Source organism: Python bivittatus, unplaced genomic scaffold (genome assembly GCF_059951505.1).
Source record: "Python bivittatus isolate LINGU-HERP-01145 unplaced genomic scaffold, Pbiv_v1 ctg000070_np1212, whole genome shotgun sequence".
In the NCBI taxonomy this organism is placed as follows: domain Eukaryota; kingdom Metazoa; phylum Chordata; class Lepidosauria; order Squamata; family Pythonidae; genus Python; species Python bivittatus.
Window position 1 is genome coordinate 34,756,448 of NW_028277034.1, and position 21,754 is coordinate 34,778,201.

The 21,754-nt window shown below is 35.5% G+C and overlaps 1 protein-coding gene across 1 annotated transcript in view; it reads left to right on the plus strand.

Annotated features, from left to right (window-relative positions):
• Positions 1 to 21,754, plus strand: part of LOC103052535 (N-deacetylase and N-sulfotransferase 4) — a 103,338-nt gene that overhangs the window by 28,701 nt on the left and 52,883 nt on the right. The window contains exons 2-3 of the mRNA XM_007433780.2: positions 2,936 to 3,023; positions 19,404 to 19,558. Of these exons, the coding sequence (XP_007433842.1) occupies positions 2,936 to 3,023; positions 19,404 to 19,558 (243 nt within the window). The remainder of the gene's footprint in view (positions 1 to 2,935; positions 3,024 to 19,403; positions 19,559 to 21,754) is intronic.

The window sequence follows — 21,754 nt, forward strand, 5'->3', positions numbered from 1 at the left end:
ATAATAATAATAATAATAGTGTTGAAATTCAAATCCTGTTGAGTACAGGCACAATATAAAGACTTATCCTATAGATGCTAAAACATATGCTTATAAGAAGCAATAAATATAATATTGGTCCTACTATAATTAATATAACAGAACCAACAATTTAGAAAGATCCTGAACAACTTAAATTCTAGTGTGATTACATTGTAGAATACAAATAGCTAAACTGGGCATTCCTGATTTGAAACTTTTGGAATGCAAGATTTCTGGTTACAGTTTTCTTGTGAGCCGGTATTTAATTTACCAGGGTTTAAATACATCTGTGGTCAGATTCATGGTGTTTTGCAATAATTGCCTTCATCCTGAACTTTCAGACAAGTTCATAAAGCCATGTGTAATGCATTAAAAATAAGATAACCATTATTTCAACTTTTAAGGTAAACTATAATATGTATTGTATTGTATTTGCCCCAGTTCCTCTGAGAAGGTGATTACTATTGCCATTACTATTGTAACTATTGCTGTTATTATGATATTTTCATAATGCCCTTCCCTCCTGAAGGATGCCAGAGCAATATACAAAAAAACCCCTATAAACTCAATCATCAATTTTAAAAGAACACTTGAATAAAATAACAACAAAGCCATATCTAATAAAGCAATATGACAACAATTAAAACCAAATTTGTTTTAAAAAGACAGTCTTTGGGCGGGTTTTTCCCTCCATCAATCCTTGAGTTAACAAAAAACAATACTGAACTAGCATACACTGCCCCCACTGAAGACTCTTTCCCACTTCACTTGCCTCTATTCTGATTCACTGCCAAATGCTGCTGTCCTGATTTTCCATGCGCAGCACATAAGTTAATAGATGATTCTTCCAAGTTTGATTCCCTCCTGGTTCTGTCCTCCTGCCTTGGCTGTCTTCACTAGCTAGTGGACAAAACTTCTACTAATCATGGTGCTGGAGCAGAAACTGTGAATCTGACTGTAGGGCTCCCCATTATTAGGTGGCCTCCAGGTTCTGCCCATCCTCCTAAATCCCATCCTCCTATACCCTGAATAAAGTAAACAAACAAACAAAAAAAGATTGGAGTATGGGAGCTGAATCACATAGAGCATTTTTCTCTTTTCTTTCTGTATATAATCAGTGAACATTGACATTTCTGCATGCACAGTTAGGGAAGAAGAGGAGGGGTCTGGTCCCATCATTTTGGAATTACATTGTTTCAGCCTAACAGCTATTTCACTATTGAACCTGTTCACTATAATTTGATTTCAAAGTACATCAGCTAGCTTTCTGTACCTTTCAGACATCCCTCTGCTTTTTTGGAGAGACAGCAGTTAAATGGTATTTAGACAAGACTGACATCAGACTATGTAGAAGGGGCCATGACCATATCACTTGAAATGTCTAATAAGTACCTTTCTGACCCACCTTCTACTGGTCACTTGGCTTTACCACTCACATTATGAGTGATAATAACAAATTTTACACAGCTGAAAGGTGACACTAAAAGTTGTTCTGACATATTATCTAATACTTAATGTGGCTACTATTTTGGTCTTTGGTTCTTGCTGTTTTTCATTATTGATGCGTATTACCGTATGAAAAAAGTTCTGACGCAAATCCTTAAGTTATGAATCTCTGCCCCATGCATTTAAACAGATGTGATTATATCATAGGGTTGATTGGTAGACAATGGACTTATTGGTAAGTTTGGAGTGGAAACTAGATTTAAATATGTGTAGCATTCAGTAAGTTTAAAATGCTTACATTTTTATTAGTAATTATGCAGTAATGGCCCAAAAGTATGCCCATTGTTTGGAATGGTCTAGGTTCAGGTCGTTGAGTTAAAGTCCTAGTGGATTCCTCAAATGTCCTTGAGTAAATTCTCAGCTTATATGAAGATCAATTCATTAGCAGTTGTATAAATAAGATCCTGTGGAATGCAGACATTTTCACTATATACAAGGATGCCTTTCTATGAATGTATATACTACTAAAACTCTCATTGTGTTTATCTGCTTGTCTGTATACCCTCAAGTGAGCCCAAACGGTGCATTATACCACAACAATTTTTGAATCAAGATACCTAAAATCCGCTAACTTAAAGAATGCGTAAAAAATCCAGGACCCATTACTCCTGTGGAATTGAAATTTCCACAATGTTCAGACCCATTTTATTCACAATGTTGGGGTCATTGTTGCACCCCGACGGTCACATGATCATATTTCCAATGCTCCCTGCCAGCTTCCCATAAGCAAAGTCAATGGGGAAGCCGGTAGGAAGTCAGAAGTCATTCTGGCTCTCACTGCTTCTTTGCCCGCCCGTGGTCATTCTGTTTATCTGTTTAGGTAAGTAAATATTGACTTATTATTGAAGTTTGTTTGCCACTACAATTTATGATATATACTCTTCTTAGATGATCATGAGACCATCCAGCATTGGGGTTAAAAAAAATACCTTCAGCCTAAAATGTAATGTTCATTCTGGTCACATCACACTGCACTACCTTTCTCTCAAAGGATGACCCAATGGGTCACAGGTTGTCTAGTTGATATTAAATCCCTAACATATGAGGGCAGGGCTGCTTATCAATGTTCAGGTAATTAATTTTGTCAGTTTTCATAATATCTGCACAGAGCATAATTTTGCAAATGAAAAATACAGGAACTGAATTAGATTTACTGTATAATCCTAAACACTTTAACTAGTACTGAACATAGTCTTCTCTATAAAAATGCATAGTACCATACAGGCTATCATGATAGCATTCCTTAACATTAATCTTACATCTATGACCATTTTCAGTTCTACTGACAAAATAACAATTGTTTTGTTTTGTTTTTTGACTTCCTATAGTTGATTTTTCAAAAATATAAATAAGCTTCTTTTTTCCCCTTAAATGAATGCTATTTCCTTTCTTTTCTTTGTTTTTTCAGGCCTTACTAGAGACTCAAGTATTACTACGCACTCAGGTTGCAAATTTTACCTTCAACCTTGGATTTTCAGGAAAGTTTTACCATACAGGTAAGCAGGAACGTACAGTGGCCGTTAAAAGCATATGAAAAATATTAGAAGCATTGTTTTCATCATATAGCAAATACTTTAAAAGAAATGGTAATTTTCAAATTAAAGTTAAAATGTAAGAATGTCCCACACTTATTCTAAATAAATCCTGTTTAAGAATCAGCTACTAGAGAACTGTTCATAGTCATTAACTCTGGTTTATAATTTTTCAGTTTTACTGCCTTGAACACTTGGTGTCCAAGCAAGGAATACAAGTATATTTTCCTGAATATTTGTTTTGAAAATAATATTTCTTTTGACAAGTAAAAGAAAATTATTTTAAAATTGCCAAACTAACTCACCTTATTTTTAAATTAGTCACTATCTTAGCAGATATCAAAAACTACACAGTTATCACATGAGAATTCACTATGAATCTATATCCAATTAAATCAATTTATGTTCATCAATGTCTCTGAATTACATAATTATTTTTTTTAACATGCATATTTCAATTTTGAGAATTTCAATTTTCCAAAACCTTTGATGGAAACTGGAAAGTTTATTTCAAAATCATACTAAAAGTACATAGAAAAATAGCTCTGATCATTTTCTTAAGCAGATAATGTTAACAAAAGGATTATAAAGAATAAATAGGACCACCAGGTATTTATGTCAGCACAAGACAAGGCATGATTGATGCCATATTTGACTTTTTCATTCTGTCAAGTAGAATAAGATAGAAAATGTAGAATATGAGAGCTCTTGTCTTTTTAAACAAAAGTCATATCTGTGTGATACACACCCTGCTGTGACTTCACATGGATGCAAATTAGGCTTACCAAAATACTGTCACATAAGTGAGAAGGCATCCTGGAAGGATTTGTTCTGCCCAAGGGAAAAGATGTGAATTAAAAAGAATTTAAATTAAATGAAAAGAGGATTACTTCACATTTTGAGTCCTAAGTAATTAATTGATTTTGCCCCCACCTACTGATTCTGCAGATTAGCATTACCTGCTTCCAGTCACATTTTTTACAATTCTTCTCCCTGCCTGCAGTTTCTTTTTAAAGCCTGTTTAAACTTTATTCATTTGCTGTCCTTTCTCTAACTATATTTTTTCATTAAAAGGCAGCTTTAAAGGTAAGCAGAGATTAAAGGCTACACAGTGGTCAGTGCTGTCTTCATAAATCCAGTCTGCTTCTCACCATCTAGACTTCATTATTGACCTACTTACTTCTCAAAAATTGATAGAAAAGATTAGTTAGGATTTGGCATTACTGTACAAATACGTTATATTTTCAGCATGCTTTAAGGGAAGAAAAGGAAATTAGAATTCATTGCAGTAGATGGAGTTCATTGCTTAGTCCTACTGAACAATGCATATATAAAACAATCAACAGTTGGTGTTGCTATTATTTGAATTGAAATTGCACAGCACTGGAATATACTTAATAATTTGCCATATAGCTAAAACCCAGTTAGTCATATGGTGATGAAATGGGGCCATAACTGCTGTCACATCATGCGCTACCAAGAAAGGCTAGTATATTGGCATATCTAACACTGCATTTCTTTACTGAATATTGAATAATACTGTAGCCTTTGGAAGTTTATACTAACATGTTAAATTTTATTTGCATTCAGCCTGTGGGAGCTGCATATGGCAGAAATATTTGAAAATATAAAATAACTCCTCCAAATTATAGTTTGTTATTGGAACAAGAGTCGTTATCTTGAGTAATAAAGGCAAGCCTTTTGTGTGTTTGTTGCCTGTTTGAAAGCCAACTCAATTTTATTCTATATGCGAGAGAAGAAATACCCTATTAAACACAGAGAAAGGGGGGGGGGAGAGAGAAACACATACACACACCTCTCAGTGGCAGATAACAAAGCAAAGATCCAAGCAACAATAGCAGGTACCTGCACTTTATTGCTCCTCTTGTCATTATTTGGACTTACTAAGAAATATGCATAGCTACTTCAAGGAGATGAAAGAGGGGTGGCTACTAATCTTTAAAAAGGAACCCTTACAGTGTGTGAATTAATCAACAAAAAAGGCCTTTGAGCATTGCCTTGAGTTCCCCACTGTGTGATTAGCCTCTGTATGGTTGGATTAACCATAACACGACTTCCTAGTTATATGGTGCTTTTTCAGGAATAAGTGAAGGCTGAATTAGGTCTTAGTTTCTCAATTATTTTTCAGTAATTTGAGTTCTGTACTTCATTAATAGCATTATGATGAAAGTATAATGAATACTCTTTGCATTATTTCTTTGCTATCCATGTCGTCAGATTAAGGTAAGGAAAGAAGGAAAGAATTCAAAGGAAATATATTAGCTGCTCAAATAAATTTCAACTCTAAATCTTTTCTACTGGCAACCAGCTAAAATGTCTGAAATCTCTTTCCTTTGTTATATTATTGCATGGAAGTATTTGAAATGTAAGGCCTATTTTCCATGTACTTCACCTTCTATCCATTGATTTCTCTAGACACCTCAAAAGTATATTTTTTTTCCAATATTAAAAGGACAAGCCTTAGTAGTGAAGGAAAGTTCCAAAATTTAAATACCAGTTCAGTGAAGTAAAGTACAAATACTGAATCAAGTACTTATATCTCTGAGTCATAAATAATGAAAAAAAAGATTGCAGTTGATTAACTAAATGGCTGTTTCAAATGTTATGATTCTATATTATTTACATCAATCTTTTCATATTTTAGAGAGTAAATTCAGAGCTCTGTACACAACCTAACTGTTATCTGCTTCCCTTAATTCTCCAGAATTCTCTGGAATGAAATAGGACTCCATTCTGAAGGAAATTCTGAGGAAAGCAAAAAATTGCAGTATGAAGTTAAAAACAAGCAGAATGATTTGTTGTACACAGCAATGATTTCTGCTTGCAGAAAGCTCTCACTTGCCCAAAGTAGGGTGCCAATTTTTTCCTAATCTCCCCTGTCCACTGTATTTCCTCATATCCCCCAAATAAATTTCTTGAGGGCTGAGGAATGCACTAGAACCACACATAATGTTGCATGGAAGGGAGATATAAGTGAAGGGATTGGCTAAAAACGGGTGCAAAAGAGGTACAATTCATGATTTTAATACATGGAAGTTTCCTCTGAGCCACGTCCATAACGGCTTAATTCTAGTTTTTTTTTTTCCAGGATTATTCCTGCAATATGAAAAATAATAAATGAGATAATGAATTTAACATACAAGTTCAGGGAAAGTATTTTCTATCAAAGTGAAGAGGAAATATATACAGGTAGTACCTGGGATAAGAACGCCCAGTCTAAGGATGACCCATAATTCAGAACAGAGCCTATTGTAGCAAAATTCAAGTTAAATACACAATGACTTGAGTTAAATACACAATGGTTCAAGTTCATTATACAATACTACTTATACACTATTATACAAGAATACTGTTCTGGCTTACAGTATATACAAATTTGACTTAAGGACAGACCCTGGGAACGGAACTCGTTCTTAAACTGGGGACTGCCTGTAGTGGCAGAGCCAAATAAAAGACTATGTTTTAAGTTTCAAGTTATTTTCTGAAGATAAATAAGGTCAATTAATCTCCTGTGAGAGGTGCCACTTATTTCAGGGCATATCTGCATTACATAGCTGTACCTGTTCTGTACTAATGTTGGCTTGACCCTAAGCCAACTTGAGAAAACCTTGTCTGAACTGAAATACCTTGGCAACAGCTTACAGGGTTCAATCCAGCCTGCAGGTTACCATTCCTCTGATTTGACAATACCCCAGGAAATGTCTCTTCCCACCTCTCAGTTCCAGAAAGGCAATTGCCAGATGCTTTCTTCCTTGTGGACAATCTTCCTTAACACACATATATAGTTTTGTGTGTATATGTTCATGTGGGTGTATTGCCTATACATACATATATATACACATGCATATATACATACAGAAATTTGAATTTATATATATAAAATTAAAGCATCAAGATGCATATATAAGCTGACACAGTAAACAGGATTTTTTTTAAAATGGCCTATTGTTTCTAAAATATTTTAGAGCTGTTTTATTATAAAATGTTGTAAAAGCACAATGTGTAACATTTACTTTGTAAGTGGAAGGTTGCTGGACCATTGATTATTTGGAGGTAGGGCAGAACCCTTCTACTATGAGTGACTGGAAAAACATGTTTCAAGTGACTGGAAAAACAGTGAAATGGTATACACCCTGGATTTTTTTAAAAAAAGTATAAGGAAAAGTAATAAGGTCAGGAAAACTAAAATAGCAATTATACAAACTTGTGTTAGGTTTCAAATCAGCAGCCTTCTATTTACATAGCAAGTGTAATGACCCTCATGTTATCATAGCAATCATGGTAAAAATAGCTCTAAATGGTATTACAGACTACAGGAAGTCCTCAAGTTACGACAGCAATTGGGACTGGAATTTCCTTCGCTAAGTGATGCAGTCATAAAGAACGATGTCACATGACTACATTGCTTAGCACTGGCAATCCTGGCACTTCCCATTGCCATTGTTAACCAAATCCCAAGGATCCACCCCAATCTAAGCCGTTTCTGGCTTGGTCTGTCCCAGCCCCGAGCCTCAGTCTTTACAAAGTATGGGACTGCCTCCCTTTCAACTCCCCCCAACCACCTTTTCCTATCCCAACTCTTCCCTCTTGGCCACCCTGCACTGTGTCTTGTGGGGCAGCGAGCAGACCAGAACCTCACAGCTCTGGGGCTGCAAGAAGCCCCTGAGCAGCAACAAAGTGCAAAACTGCAGCTGCCCCAACCCACCCCCACAGTGTGAAGCCACAGCCAGCCCAGCCCAGCCCAGCACCATGGCACAAAGCCACAGCTGCCCCAGGGAGGCCTAGCTACCCTAGACCAGACCAGTACCACAGCACGAAGCCCCAGCCCAGCCCAGCAGTGCACACAAAGCCCCAGTTACAGCTGCCCTCGCCACTCTTTACTCTAAGGCCTCTGCACTCCACTGCCCCAGCTGACCTTTGCCATCTTCTTGCTCCTGCTGCTGATGAAGTGTGCCTGGCCTAGCCCTTTGCGAGGCATTTGATGGCCATGTGAGGCTTTCTTCCCAAGCTCTCATGAGGAAACTGCCACACATGACCTCGGGAAGAAGGCCTCACATGGCCAGCAGCTACCTCATGAAGGACCAGGCCAAGTATGCTTGGTCAGCAGTGGGAACAAGAAGATCCCAGTCAGCTGGGGTGGTGGAGCATAGGCAGCAGGGACTGCGGAGTGCAGGGTGCCAAAAGGGCAGAGATGGTGGGAGAAAGGCAGGTGGGGGGAGTTGAAGTGCTCCTGTGGTCATAAGTGTGGGCGGCTGCCAAGTGCCCGAATCTTGATCATGTGACCATGGGATCACTGCAACTGCCATAACTTCAGGGGACCGGTTGTAACTTCAAACAGTTGCTAAACAAATAGTTGTAACTACCAGTATGGTAAACACTGACTTCTTTGAAGGGGTGTTTCTGCCTGTGTGAAGTAGCTAATGAACTGCTTGGGTTAGCATGCAACAAACTGATGTATACTATTCAAAATAGACAGATGTCTCAAAGCAACATAACATGGAGAAACGTAGAGCAGAAAAATGAAACTTGAGGGTGCAGTCACATTGAGTTAGAGGTTAATAGAGGGCAGTGTCATCTATTTTTGTCCTCCAGAAATGGTTGCCATCTTGTTGCAACATATCAACTGAGAAATACAAGTAAGTCCCCATTATTGGATATATCACTCTGAGGATAACGTAAGTAATAGAATATCACTTTTCCAACCTCTTCAAGGATATCCATATTTAAACAATTGCACAACTATAAAAATATTGAGAAAACATTTTTTAAAAAGGTGTTCCAAGTTCCTAATAAAGATTTTGCTCATGGAGACACCAACTTTCAACTTTTTGATGTGGTTATATTAATGTTTTTAATTACTCCAATCTGTCCTAATCTCCTATAGGAATGTACTGACAAAATATATATCATATGCCACATTTTTTTATTTCCCAATTGGTTTGAATACTATCAATATGGAATGTTTAATGGTACCAAGATTTAAATAGGGTGAACATGCCTGTGATTATGTATTCTACAGAGGCTTTTAAGACTGACTAAAATAGCACAAAACTATGAGGTAGGTCTGTGATTTCCATTAAAGCACTTGCTGCAGTATCTACTCAGTTAAGCAAGCCCTACTTTTTAGGTTGGTATTGTTGTTTGTCACATCAGCTTAGAGGCAGCATGTCATTTTCCATACAAACATATCCTTTATTGCCCAATTATAAATAAAACATAGGGAGTGTTCTTTAATTAATATAAATGTGGCCTGTTTATCTAAGCAAGCTTTTAAGGTAGGATGGTGAACATGTTTTATTAGCACATGGAAACTTCTGTGCTTTATTGACTTGTTCCCTAATGCACACTTCTGGTTCCTAAACACACACTGAATGTACGATTTCAAAAAGGAAAAAAAGATTATGGATCTGCCAGAGGTTTATAGGTTAAAGAAATGGGATCCAAGAGCATTGTACCATGATAGCATTCTATTTTACTTTGATACCATTATGATATCATGTTCAGAGCCAGAATGCACAAACAACCAATCTCAGTTATATTCCCAGCAGGAAAATATACTCTTTTTGGGATATATTATAATCCATCATCTGCGCCTTCTTTTACTCCTAAATAAACCATTGATGTGATACTGCTGGACTGAATCTGGAAGGTTCTATTCACAGATATGGTTATTTGTATTCTGCTTGTGTCCATTTGAATTGGAATGTTTACTTCTGGGAATACCTCTCCATTTAATTGTCATAACTTTTCTTGTTCAGAGTAACCATTTCACTCAACTGCAATTGATAGACAATAAGACAATAATAAGAAAGGATAATTGCTGTCATGAGGGAGCTTTCCAAAGCAACTGATCTATCACTATGAGGGGGAAAGAATGGATTAGATGACCTTTGCTTTAATCCTGAAAACTATTAAGTCCTTAATTTAAGAATTATGGTGATATGGAAATGCCATTTAAATTAAGGAAATTCTAATGAGGTTTTAAGATACTATACCAAATGTATAGTATATTTCATGGTCAAAAAAGTTGATACTGAAGCAAAATAAATAAGTTGCTTCCTAACCTAAAGAGGGTGCAAAAGAGGATTTCTAATACCAAAAAGAAAGAACATATTTGTTTAAAACTACTTAAAATTGTACTCTGAGGGTAGGACCTCGAGACACAGCTCTGCAACGGTGTTTCTCTTATGTCCCAAAGCTGTTCATTGAAACCTAAATACATCATAGAGGCATTCAAAAAAGAATGAAAATAAAAGAAACTTTAACATGAGGAAAATTATTTCTCCTGTGCATTTCCCCTGTCTTCTAAGTTCTGTTACCATTCCATAGTTTGGATTTGGGCTCAAGAATTTCTAAAAACAATCCTGATTCATACATTATCTACCACATTTTTACTTTTTATTGAATTCTCAGAAATAAATTATTATCATTGTTGCTTTGGGAGCAGGAGATGTACCATATCCATTAAATAAAAGTTTTGTTATGATAAAGGAGGCATGTTTCTCCCAATAGTCTTGCGCAGTTGTTTGGATTCAATTCTCCAAAAGTTGCTTCATAGCACTTGAGGGTCCCAACATACATGAGGCTGCCAACATAGCACCTTTAGCAAATGAAAGCCAAAGAGCTGCACACATTTTGGATAAAGTAGAGGAGGGCATGCTTGCTAAATTTCTGTACAGCACACAAAGAATACAAACAAAATCCAAAACAATATTGATAGGTTAGAGAAATAACTTAAAACAACAGAAAAAAAATGCAGAGTTCTTCACATACAGATCAGAAACCTGATGTATCGGGATGGAATGGACAATCAAACTGGCTCTCAATGGGAACTAAGTGGTTCCTTGCTATTCTGCCTTGGTCAGATCCCATTTTAACAGACAATATTTATTTATGTATTTATTTATTTCTCATATTTATATGCCATCCATCTCACAAAAACATATGGGAGATGTGTAGCTTGGTAACTGTACTTGTAAAAAAAAAGTTCTTCGAATGGTACTTGGTCACAAACTGAGTGAATCTGTCTATCTATTTATCATCTGTCATCATCTTCTGCCTCCTATTTTCTCCACAACAACAAATCCTATGAGGGGGGTTGGGCTGAGTCACACAGCTGGCTTTAATGCTTAAAGGAGGCCTAGAACTCACAGTGTCCTGATTTCTAGGCCAGCACCTTTTTTTTTTTTTTAATATTTTTTTATTTTTACAACAAACACAAAACATACATGGACAAACAAAACCATAAAAAGGCATTAAAAAAAAGCATCTTCCATTTTATAGCGTGTGTCAACCAGTTACCAACTCGTTGGTGCCCCTTTCATAATCTTAAATTCTCATATCATCTATTCAAAATATACTTGTATACTTATCAATTAACAATTATTAATCATTCATAGCTAATCTATAAAATCATTTATTACAAGAAATTTTAACTTTCAATAGGATTAGTAATACGTTTTCATCTATCGATTATATGTGTATATATATAATAATTAATATCAAATTTCTATTATAAAGTTTCCTAATCCATTACATTACTATATTTTCTCATCCAATCATTAATAAAAACAAGTTACTTATCTTCTTACTCTAATTTCAAATCTCAATTTAACTCATCTCTGCACATTTCATAATTTTCAATAACTTCCTCCTGCATAAGTAATTTTTAATTTTTCCAATTCTTAAAAGTTACAGTTCTAACCAGTATCAGTTACAATATCAGTTACAGTTCTAACCGGGTTACAGTTCTAACCAGATTCTTCACTACATATTTCAACAAAAAAATCTCTAGTTTAAAATCTATATGTTACTATATTCAACCATATATAAATGTCTAATCTCTTAGAACATTTAGAATCAAATACAATTTTTAACTATATATCTCAGATTTATACTTTATTCCAGCGCTTGCATAATTTTGAGTTCACCCTTTTCATTCAATATCCCAAAATATCTAGCTGTTTATTCCTTTTTCTATATTATTGGATAAGAGAAAGCAATAATAAATGTCCTTTCAAACATTCTGCTTTTTGAAGCTTCTGTCAGTTCCATCATTGTTGTATTCCCCTCGTTTTTCTTTAAACATCTGAAGTAGTTTCTTTCAATATTGTTTTACTTCTTCTTTTTGTGCATTCTTTTAGTACGATTTTCCATTATAATCTTGTATAATCTTTTTCTCACCCTCAGTGCCAAGAACAAGTCTGTCCCTCTTCATTTATCAGTTGATTAACCCTTTTAATTCTCAGTTTATAAGCCTCACAATAATTCTGGTTAATGTTTCTGATTTCTTGTACTATTTCTTCCTTTTCCATTGATCCCGTTTTATGTTTAATTAAGTCCATTTTAGCTTTAGTATCTTTTTTTCTTTTCTTTTTTTTGCGGGAATTTCTACAGCTCTTCTTCCAGTTTTTTATAGTCATCCTCAATAGTTTAAAGATCTTTTTCTGCATTGTGTTTCTCGTATAGTTTATTATCTTGATAAACCTTCATTGAATCAAAGGATTCTTTATCTTTGTTCTTGCCAAAAATAAAAAAAAGAGAAAAAAAAACAAGAGAAAAAAAAGAGAAAAAAAAGAGAAAAAAAAAAAGAAGAGGAGGGAAAAGACTAAGTCTCTTTAAAAAAAATCCAACTGAGGGGGGAATGGAGAGCAAAGCAGAGCTTCTAGCAGAAAGAAGAGCTACTGCCACTAATCAGGGCTCTTGTGACTAGCTCAAACTTTCCATCTTGATATTTTCAAAATCGCTTTCAACTCCACTTTCTTGTTTATAGTTACGGATGGCACCTGTATAAACATGCACATCCCACTATCTTTTTAGAAAGCACAGGGTCCTTGAGCATGCGTCACAATAGAAGAAGAAAAGCACTATGTTGAGCCTCTAGATGGTAGTGTAACTTTCTTTCATTTACTTTCTCTTAACTCCACTTTCCCCATTTCAAAATCAAAAAGTATAAATTTCTTACAACAATAAAGAAATCTTAGTCAAAAAAAAAGGCTTAAGATAAAGAGTTATTGAGTATTAAAAAGAAAAAGCCAATCCAGTTAAAAATATATATTTTTTTAAGAAAAAAACATCTTGCCAATTCCACTAAAAAGGGAAAGTTGAAAAGAAAAAAAAAATTCCCCCCTTTTTTTATAAGGCTCGATCTCGCCGCTTATTCCACTTTTCTTCACTTTTAAAAATCTCTTTAAGTTACTTAAGGTGTTCTCTAAGAATAGTTAAATAGTAAAAGTCCATCTCACCCAGTTGACACCCTTCTCTTCCTTCTTCCTTTGGAGCTGCCCCGGCTTTCGCAGCCATTTTGGCTGGCTCTCCTCCACCGGCTTCAAGAGCTTCTCCCCGGATCAATCTGGGACTTGCGGCGTCCCTGAGATCCGCGGGACATGCCCTTTGCAATCGCCATCTCTACGGGACGGCTTAGGTCCATCGGGACCGTCCGGGGGAGGAGATATCGGCTGCCATCCTGGGAGCCCAGGATCGCCCGCCGTATCGCCGCGACGCCAGCTCCGCCCTCCGCCAGCACCTTTTTTTTAAATAATAATTTTATTTTAAAAAATTAAAAATAACAATAAAAAACTAACAAAAACTAGTATTAAGAGAAGACGAAATTTCAGATATAAGAGATATAAAAGATTAGAAGGTCTAAGGGACAAAAAAAGAGAAGAAAAGAAATAGAAAGAAAAAGAAAAAGAAAAAAAAAATTACTTCCAACCTCCTCACAGCATATATAAGTAACAATATACATCCAACTCTTACTCTAAGTTTAAAACATAACTTCCATTATTTCTATTAATCCATATTATTTCTATTCATCAAATCCATAAAACAAAATTTCTTTTTTTTCCATATCTCACAAAAAGTCCAAAAAAGGTTTCCAAGTAATATTAAACTTACACAATGCCTTATCTTGAATCAAAGCCATCAGTTTTGCATCTCAGCTAACTCCATCAACTTCACCATCCATTCTTCCACTATAGGTAGTGTCTAGTCCTTCCACCTCTGTCCATATAAAAGTCTTGCTGCTATTGTCATATATAAGAACAAAGTTCCATAATTTTTTTCCAATTGTTTGTCCATCAAACATAAAAGAAAAGTCTCTGGTTTTTAATCTTTAGAATCTTCTGTATACAAATATGATTCCAAATTTTTGTTGTTGTGTATTTTTACAAGTCCACCAAAGATGAAAAAATGTACCTTCATGTTGTTTATATTTCCAACATACATTCGATGTACTTTATACATTTTAGGGTATAAATACCAATGATACATGGAGAAAAATTCTCTTAACATAAATTTTAATCCTTTCTGCCACATATTTTCCCATTCTTCCAACTGTACATTGTAACCAAAAATTTTAGCCCATTTTATCATACACTCTTTAACTTGTTCATCTTCTGTCGCAAATCTCAATAAAAGTTTATACATCTTTGCAATAACAAGTTCATCATTAGTACATAATTCTACATCAAACTCAGTCTTAGCGTATTTAAAACCATAAACCTTTTCATCTATTTTAAACCTTTCTTGTAATTGAACATAAGAAAACCATTGACACACGTGTCCTCTCTTGTTTTCAATTTAAAATCCCTTTGAGAGAATTCCAATACATCACCATAGGTTAACCATTTGTTTTTCATTATCATTTCTCCTCTATAAAAAGCTTCTTGTGGAGACAACCACAAAGGAACTTTTGGAGACAACCTAAGTTTATATCTGTTCCATATTCTCAAGATAGCACACCTAATAAAATAATTTTTAAAATCTACATTAACTAACTTTATCATACTATAAATAGCCATGCCACCCAAATCTTAAATCATGTCCCTCTAGTTCCAGTAACCTTCTATGTCTCAAAGTCATCCACTCTTTCATCCAGACTGAACAGCAAGCTGCAAAATAAACTTTCAAATTTGGAAAACCTAAACTTCCTCTCTCTTTAGCATTCTGTAGTACTTTATACTTAATTCTTATTTTTTTACCTTGCTGCACAAATTTGGATATATCTTTATGCCATTGCTTAAGTGGAAAATCAGTTGTCATCACAAGTATTGTTTGAAACAGAAATAACAGTCTAGGCAAAACATTCATTTTAATTACTGAAATTCTACCCAACAATGACAGTTATAATTTTTCCATCTTGACATATCTTTTTTAATATCATTCCAAGTCTTAACATAATTGTTTTGAAATAGCATACAATTACTATTTGTCAGATGCACCCCCAGATACTTAACCTTCTTTTTCACCTTAAAACCAATTTTATTCATCAACTCTTCTTGTTCCTGTATCTCCATATTTTTTATTAACATTTAGTCTTTTGTTTATTAATTTTAAAACCCACCAATGCACCAAATTCTTTCAACTTTTTCACTAACTCTTCAATCCTCTTCAGTGGATCCTCCATCACCAATACCAAATCAGCCGCAAAGACTCTCAACTTATATGATTCTTTTTTGATTTGTATGCCCTTTATCTTCTTATCACTCCTTATATCTCTATTCTAAACTCCAAAACTAAAATAAACAACAGGGAAAACAGTGGACTTGTTTCCTTTTGTATCTCACATGGTTTGATTAAATCTCCATTCACAATAATTTGCACTTTCTGTGATGTATAAATCAATTTCACTCCTGTTATAAAAGTCTCTCCAAAGATCATATCTTCCAAAATTTTAAACATAAAAGGCCAGTTTAAATTATCAAAAGCTTTCTCTGCATCCAAAAAGATTAATGCAGCTTGTTTTTCATTATGTTGCTCCTGATATTCAATTATATCCAACACTGTCCTGACATAACCCTTTAATTGTCTTTTGGGTAAAAAACCAAAAAAACATTGATCTTCATAGATAAATTCTAGGCCAGCACTTTAACCACTATGCCAAACTTGTTGTCATGGGAACTAAGTGGTTCCTTGCTATTCTGGCTTGGTCAGACCCCATTTTAAGTAATGTGTTCATTTCTGGGCCCCACATTTTAAAAAATAACAGACAAGATTTATTTATTTATTTATCATATTTATATGCCGCTAATCTCACAAAAACATGTATCCAGGTAGTATACAATAAAACCATAAAAATAGTAATTACAAAAACACTGTACAATTAAAACATTAATATTATTATTATAAAGATTGGAATAGGGTCAGAGAATGGCAGTCAGAATTAACTGGAGACTGGAAACTAATTCAGGCAAAGAGGTATTGGGCATTTTAGTTTTAAGAAAACAAAATAGGAAATATAGGTCTTTGGTTCTCTGAAAGGTATCTCACACAAAAGACCAAACCCACTTTTTATTAACCTGTAGTGCTGGATACAGGCTAACAGATTTTATTTACAGGAAGGGAGATTCTGCTTAAAAGTTGCAAAATATATACTACAGATACTCCTTGGTTAACAATGGTGATTAGGACCACCAACTCCATTGCTAAGCAATGCGGTTATACTAAATATGCACTTCCAATTCTGATTTTATTAAACATATAACCAGATCTAATTGCTTCTTCATTAGCACCATCATCATTGTTTCTTATAGTCTTTCTTCTATTGAAAGCAGGCATAGCATCCCAATTACACATGAAAAAAAAGTATTTGAACGAATTGCTGTTCATTCATAACTTTACAGAAGAAGACTGTTTTTATAACAGCTGACATCTATAAAACATTTATATCCTACTTCTCCATGTAGCTAAAATGTCTAAGAGCAATTCTGCAGAGCAATTTACTTGTCCCCCATGCTCCTCTTCCTGAAGCTGACTTAAGTAATTCCTTCCTGGACTGTGGTTGTTTGACAACAGGCCCAGGTTGGTGCTGATCCTGCAAGGTGGCCACTGCAGGCCCTGATTGGTCATTTCCTTGCTGCTTGCACTTCCCATTTGTGCAGGAAAGGCAAGCATTACTGGTGACCCTTGTGTGGGTGGGTCAACCACTGCCTGTCTTATCTTTTGGGGATTGCTCCTTCCTCCACGTTCTTTTCTTATGCTTTCCCAGATGTTTATCCAGAGGGATGCCCATCCCCTTCTGGCTTTATCTCACTTGTGCCTCACCTAAAAGGAAAATCCTTTATTTTTCTTTTTACTTTTTTCCTTGTTGAACCATCATAGCCACAATGCTACAGTGACTGCAAGAAGAGATAATAATAATAACACCTGGCACACAACACCACAGACTTAACAGCTGTTGATAAGAAAGACAAAAAAGTCTGGATAGTGGACATTGCAATACCTGGAGACAGCAGGATAGAAGAGAAAGAACTGGAGAAAATCACAAAATATAAAGACCTGCAAATAGAAGTGGAACGACTATGGCAAAAGAAAGCAAAGGTAGTACCAATAGTAATAGGTGCCTTGGGTGCAATCCCAAAACATCTGAAGCACCACTCGAAGACCATCAGCATTGACAAAATCACCATCAGTCAATTGCAAATGGCAGCTTTACTTGGAACAGCTTATATCCTGAGACAATACCTTTTAACACCATCAAACAACAACATCTGCCTATCCCAGGTCCTTGGGAAGGACTCAATAGTTGGATAAAAATGCCAAATCCAGGCTTAACATCTGGCTGACTATGCAGCCAACCATAATAATTTATTAAACCTGTATGCTGCCCAATTTCCAATTATTTTCAGTGGCTCACCACAATCAAACAAAGAAATTACAATAAAATTAATAAAACATAAAAGATTAAGTGAAAGGGTAGCAAGCTTGACAGACCAGATGGAATGAAGCGAGGGCCCTCACTCTTCCTCACCAAAGGCCTGAGTGAAGAGCCAAGCCTTCACAGCAATTCTAAACAACAGCATGGGGGAACCTCGTCCCAGAGAGCAGTCACTGCTACAGAGAAGGTGCACCTCCAGGGTCCCAATAGATGACATTGATTAATCGAAGGAACCTGAAGCATGCCAAGCCTGGAGGTTGTCATACCTTTGAAAGATCAGACACATTTTTTTTTCAACATGCTGTTTCATTTCCTCTATTCAACCGTTCCACACTCTGCAGGATCCTAGTATGCCTCCAATATTCTGTCACTATCACCAATGTCACCAAGCTGATATTAGAATCAAAAGAATTTTGTTGAAGCTTTGTAGCATCATGCCAATACTGCAGCATCTTTTAAATTTTTTGTCACTGCGAAACCAATGGGAAATAGGACTGTTATAGTTCTGTGGGAAGGGGGTGGAAGAGGAAGGGAGCATGCTTCACTCATTTTGAACAGAAACCAAAGAGTGCTCTTTGAGAATTACAAGGAGTAAATGAAGTGACGAGCTTCTAGAGTGGAAAGTTCACTGACAGGCCATAATTGGAGCAAGTACAAGAAATAAAAAATGGCAGCTGTCACCCAGCTAAGAACACACAGCCCAGGAGCCCAGCTGGAAAGCATGAGTTTAGGATACATTTGTGGTGGGCTGGGAGTGAGTGGAGGAAGGCATCATGTCTTCTTGACACTCAAGAAGTGATGATGTTTCTTATGGGCAATGGATTAAGAAAGTATAGATTAGGTCTAAGTCATCCTACATCACATTTTAATCCATACAGACAATAAAAAGACAGGACACAAAATAAGGCAAAGCAAGAGTTTTAACAAAATAACAGTGGTAAAGAAATAACTGAGAGATGAAGGAGAAGGATGAGGAGTAATAACAGTAGCAGTAATTTTGTACCTTTAGATATTCAAAGTGTTTTATCTAATTTTAAACATCACCATAACCTGTAAGATATAAATATTATTATTTTAGCCTCTAAACTGCACTTGATCTTGACAGAGAGAGAATGAAAAATAAAATGGACTTGGAGGGACATGGAATTACACAAATTGGACTGTGGAAAAGAAAAAGGCCTTCTGCATTCCCACCGATCACACTTCAGATGGTGGGGAATGCATAAAGACAGCTCTCTTTTCATCTGATTGCAGCCCAATCTCCAACATGCATATAGATTCCAGTGATGCACATTTCCTATTAGGCAGGACCTTACATATGGTTTCAACATAATATTCAATGCATAAAAACATTGCTCTCTTTGATTCTGCCAAATCCAGTACTTATACTTTTAGCCCAGAATTTCTGGTGTTTTAATGCATTACATACAGGTACCCCAAACCCATTGAAGATATATGGGCTAAGCACATGAGTTCCTGCATGAAAGCATTTTGGTTACAATTCTTTTTTGTTATTGCTTTTAAATTTTATATGAGCTTTTATTAAACATTCAACTACATAAAAAAGACTCCTAAAAGACTGTAGTTTATACTGTTACTGATCTGAAAATAAATCCTAGTGGCATCGTCGTATCTTTACAATGTAATATTTGCCTTTCATTTCTTAGGAACCATTGAAGAGGATGAAGGAGATGACTTATTGTTGAGGTCTGTAGATGAATTCTGGTGGTTTCCTCACATGTGGAGCCACATGCAACCTCACCTGTTCCATAATGAGTCATCGCTAGTGGAGCAGATGAGTCTGAACAAGGAATTTGCACTAGTGAGTATCTCTAAAATATATCTAGGTTGCAAAATAGACTCTCACTTAACATTTACAATAATTATTGTTCAAGTAAAATGAGGATAAGTGAGTATAATAGATCTGAATCACTATAAAAATATAGAAGTCTTCAGTTTGGTAAATTGTAGGAAACACTCCTAGTCATTCTGGTCACTTTAGTTACCAGATCCTGGGAATGTAGTGGTGATTCTAGGAGCATGTCATAACAGAGGGCTTGTTATGAATCAGATATTTCCAGTGACTTATGCCTCTGTACCATCTCTGACCAGATGACTTTTCTCTCATGGTTCTTTACTTTGAAATAAAATTTGGATTGGACAGTCCTTCAAGTAGAGGAGTCTATCAACAATCATAGACAAAGTAGAATATGACACTCCTATAGCCCTATATTTCAAATCTCATCACACCAAATACTGCTTTATTTTAGATAAAAGCATCTGTACTGAATCTTAGATTATCCTTTTATATATTAGGATAATTTACACAGAATGGGTAGGGTGAATATTGTAAAAACAGACGAGTGTGGTCACACAGCTGGATTTTGATTCCTTTTTTCATATTCTGAAAATCATCTCATTTCCCTTTGCTTTTGAACATATTTTGAGGCATCTTAGAGTATTCCAGAAAGAAGCAATTCCATCACCAGAAACAGACCTCTGGATTCATCTCAGTCGCTGCCAGCTCCACAATATATTAGAAATGCATTATTGTTGCTATTATTATCATTTAGTAAATATACTGTTGCTAGAGGAAATGAGGTTACAATATTTAAATTTTTAAACATATTGTTTATTGTTACCACTAAGTTTTGGAAACCACAGAAAAGAAGGGGTATCTGAAAAGCCTTCTATGCTGGTCTATAACTTCTTCTCTTTTGATTCAAGCACAGATGATAGTCTTAGAATTAAAAATGCTTTTCCCAACCTGATACCATTTAATTATGTTGAGACTACAGTTCCCAGAATTCACATCCAAGACAGCCAAAGACCATGATGGCTGAGAATTATGGGAATTGTATTTCTGACACATTTGGAGGAAATATTTTCTTAAATATCTATGAGTAGTTGCAAATCTGAAAACTTCTCTACACTATGAACTTAGAGTAATTTAATGATTTTAATATTGTCCATGAAAATTTACCCATCAATATCAAGGAAAATTTATTTTACTTTTTTACCAATATAAGGTTAAAACATAGAGACTAAGAAATTAACAATTGTCACATAAAAAAATCTATATCTAAAAACTGTAAGGACAATAATTATAGAATTAAAAGATGGAGAGATAAAATATGTAAGTCTGTATTCTATTTTTTCAAAAACTAATAGAATAAGCTGTGGCAACCAAAACTGTAAAAGTGCTGAACTTGAAATTAATGGTAACAATGTAATAGTTAGACATTAACCATGTTGAGTCAGATTGGCTTTAGCTGGCATCAGTTCTCAGTAGATTTTGCCTACTACCAAGCAAAATTTGGCAATGTTATATGTTATAAAGTGGTTGGAGTTATACAGTAGTAGAGAGATATAACATTGATCTGTGTGGCTTGGTAAGCTGATGCACACTAGTAGAATAAGGGTACTGCTGATGTATATGTAACATGAATGGGAGAGAAGAGCGTGTTTTGTGGTTTCAGTTTGCCCAATGTTGCAGGGGCACAGATGTTCCAGGAAGGGGTTATTCTTATACATTCCTTCTAACACAGCTAAGGGAAGAGCACTGTAGTTAGCCAGAGGTTAGGACCTTTTATCTAGATAAGATATATAGCTAGTATTGCAATGTACCTTAGGCTTCCAGAGGTTGGGAGATATAGAGCTTTGACTATCTGGAGCTGGTCATCTGCATCCATTATAGCCTGTTGGAGTGAACTGGCTTGCTTGTAACCAAGGGGGAGTAAACAGATGTGGTGATAGCTCAAGTGATGATAATTTAGCCAGCAGGGTTTGCTTCTAGGTTGATTAATATTGATTCTACAGTGAAGGAATGGTCATATGCCTGTTGGGAAAAAGGGGAAGCTTAGCTTTAAAAAATTAGTATGGACAACTGTACTCTGGACTTTGTTTTTACCAAGCCTTCCTCACTGTTAGAGACATAATAGGAACACTTCTGTTAGGAACCTGATATTTCTCCTTTTTGTAGTTTAATTTTTTTAGCATGGCACCATTATTTTAGCCA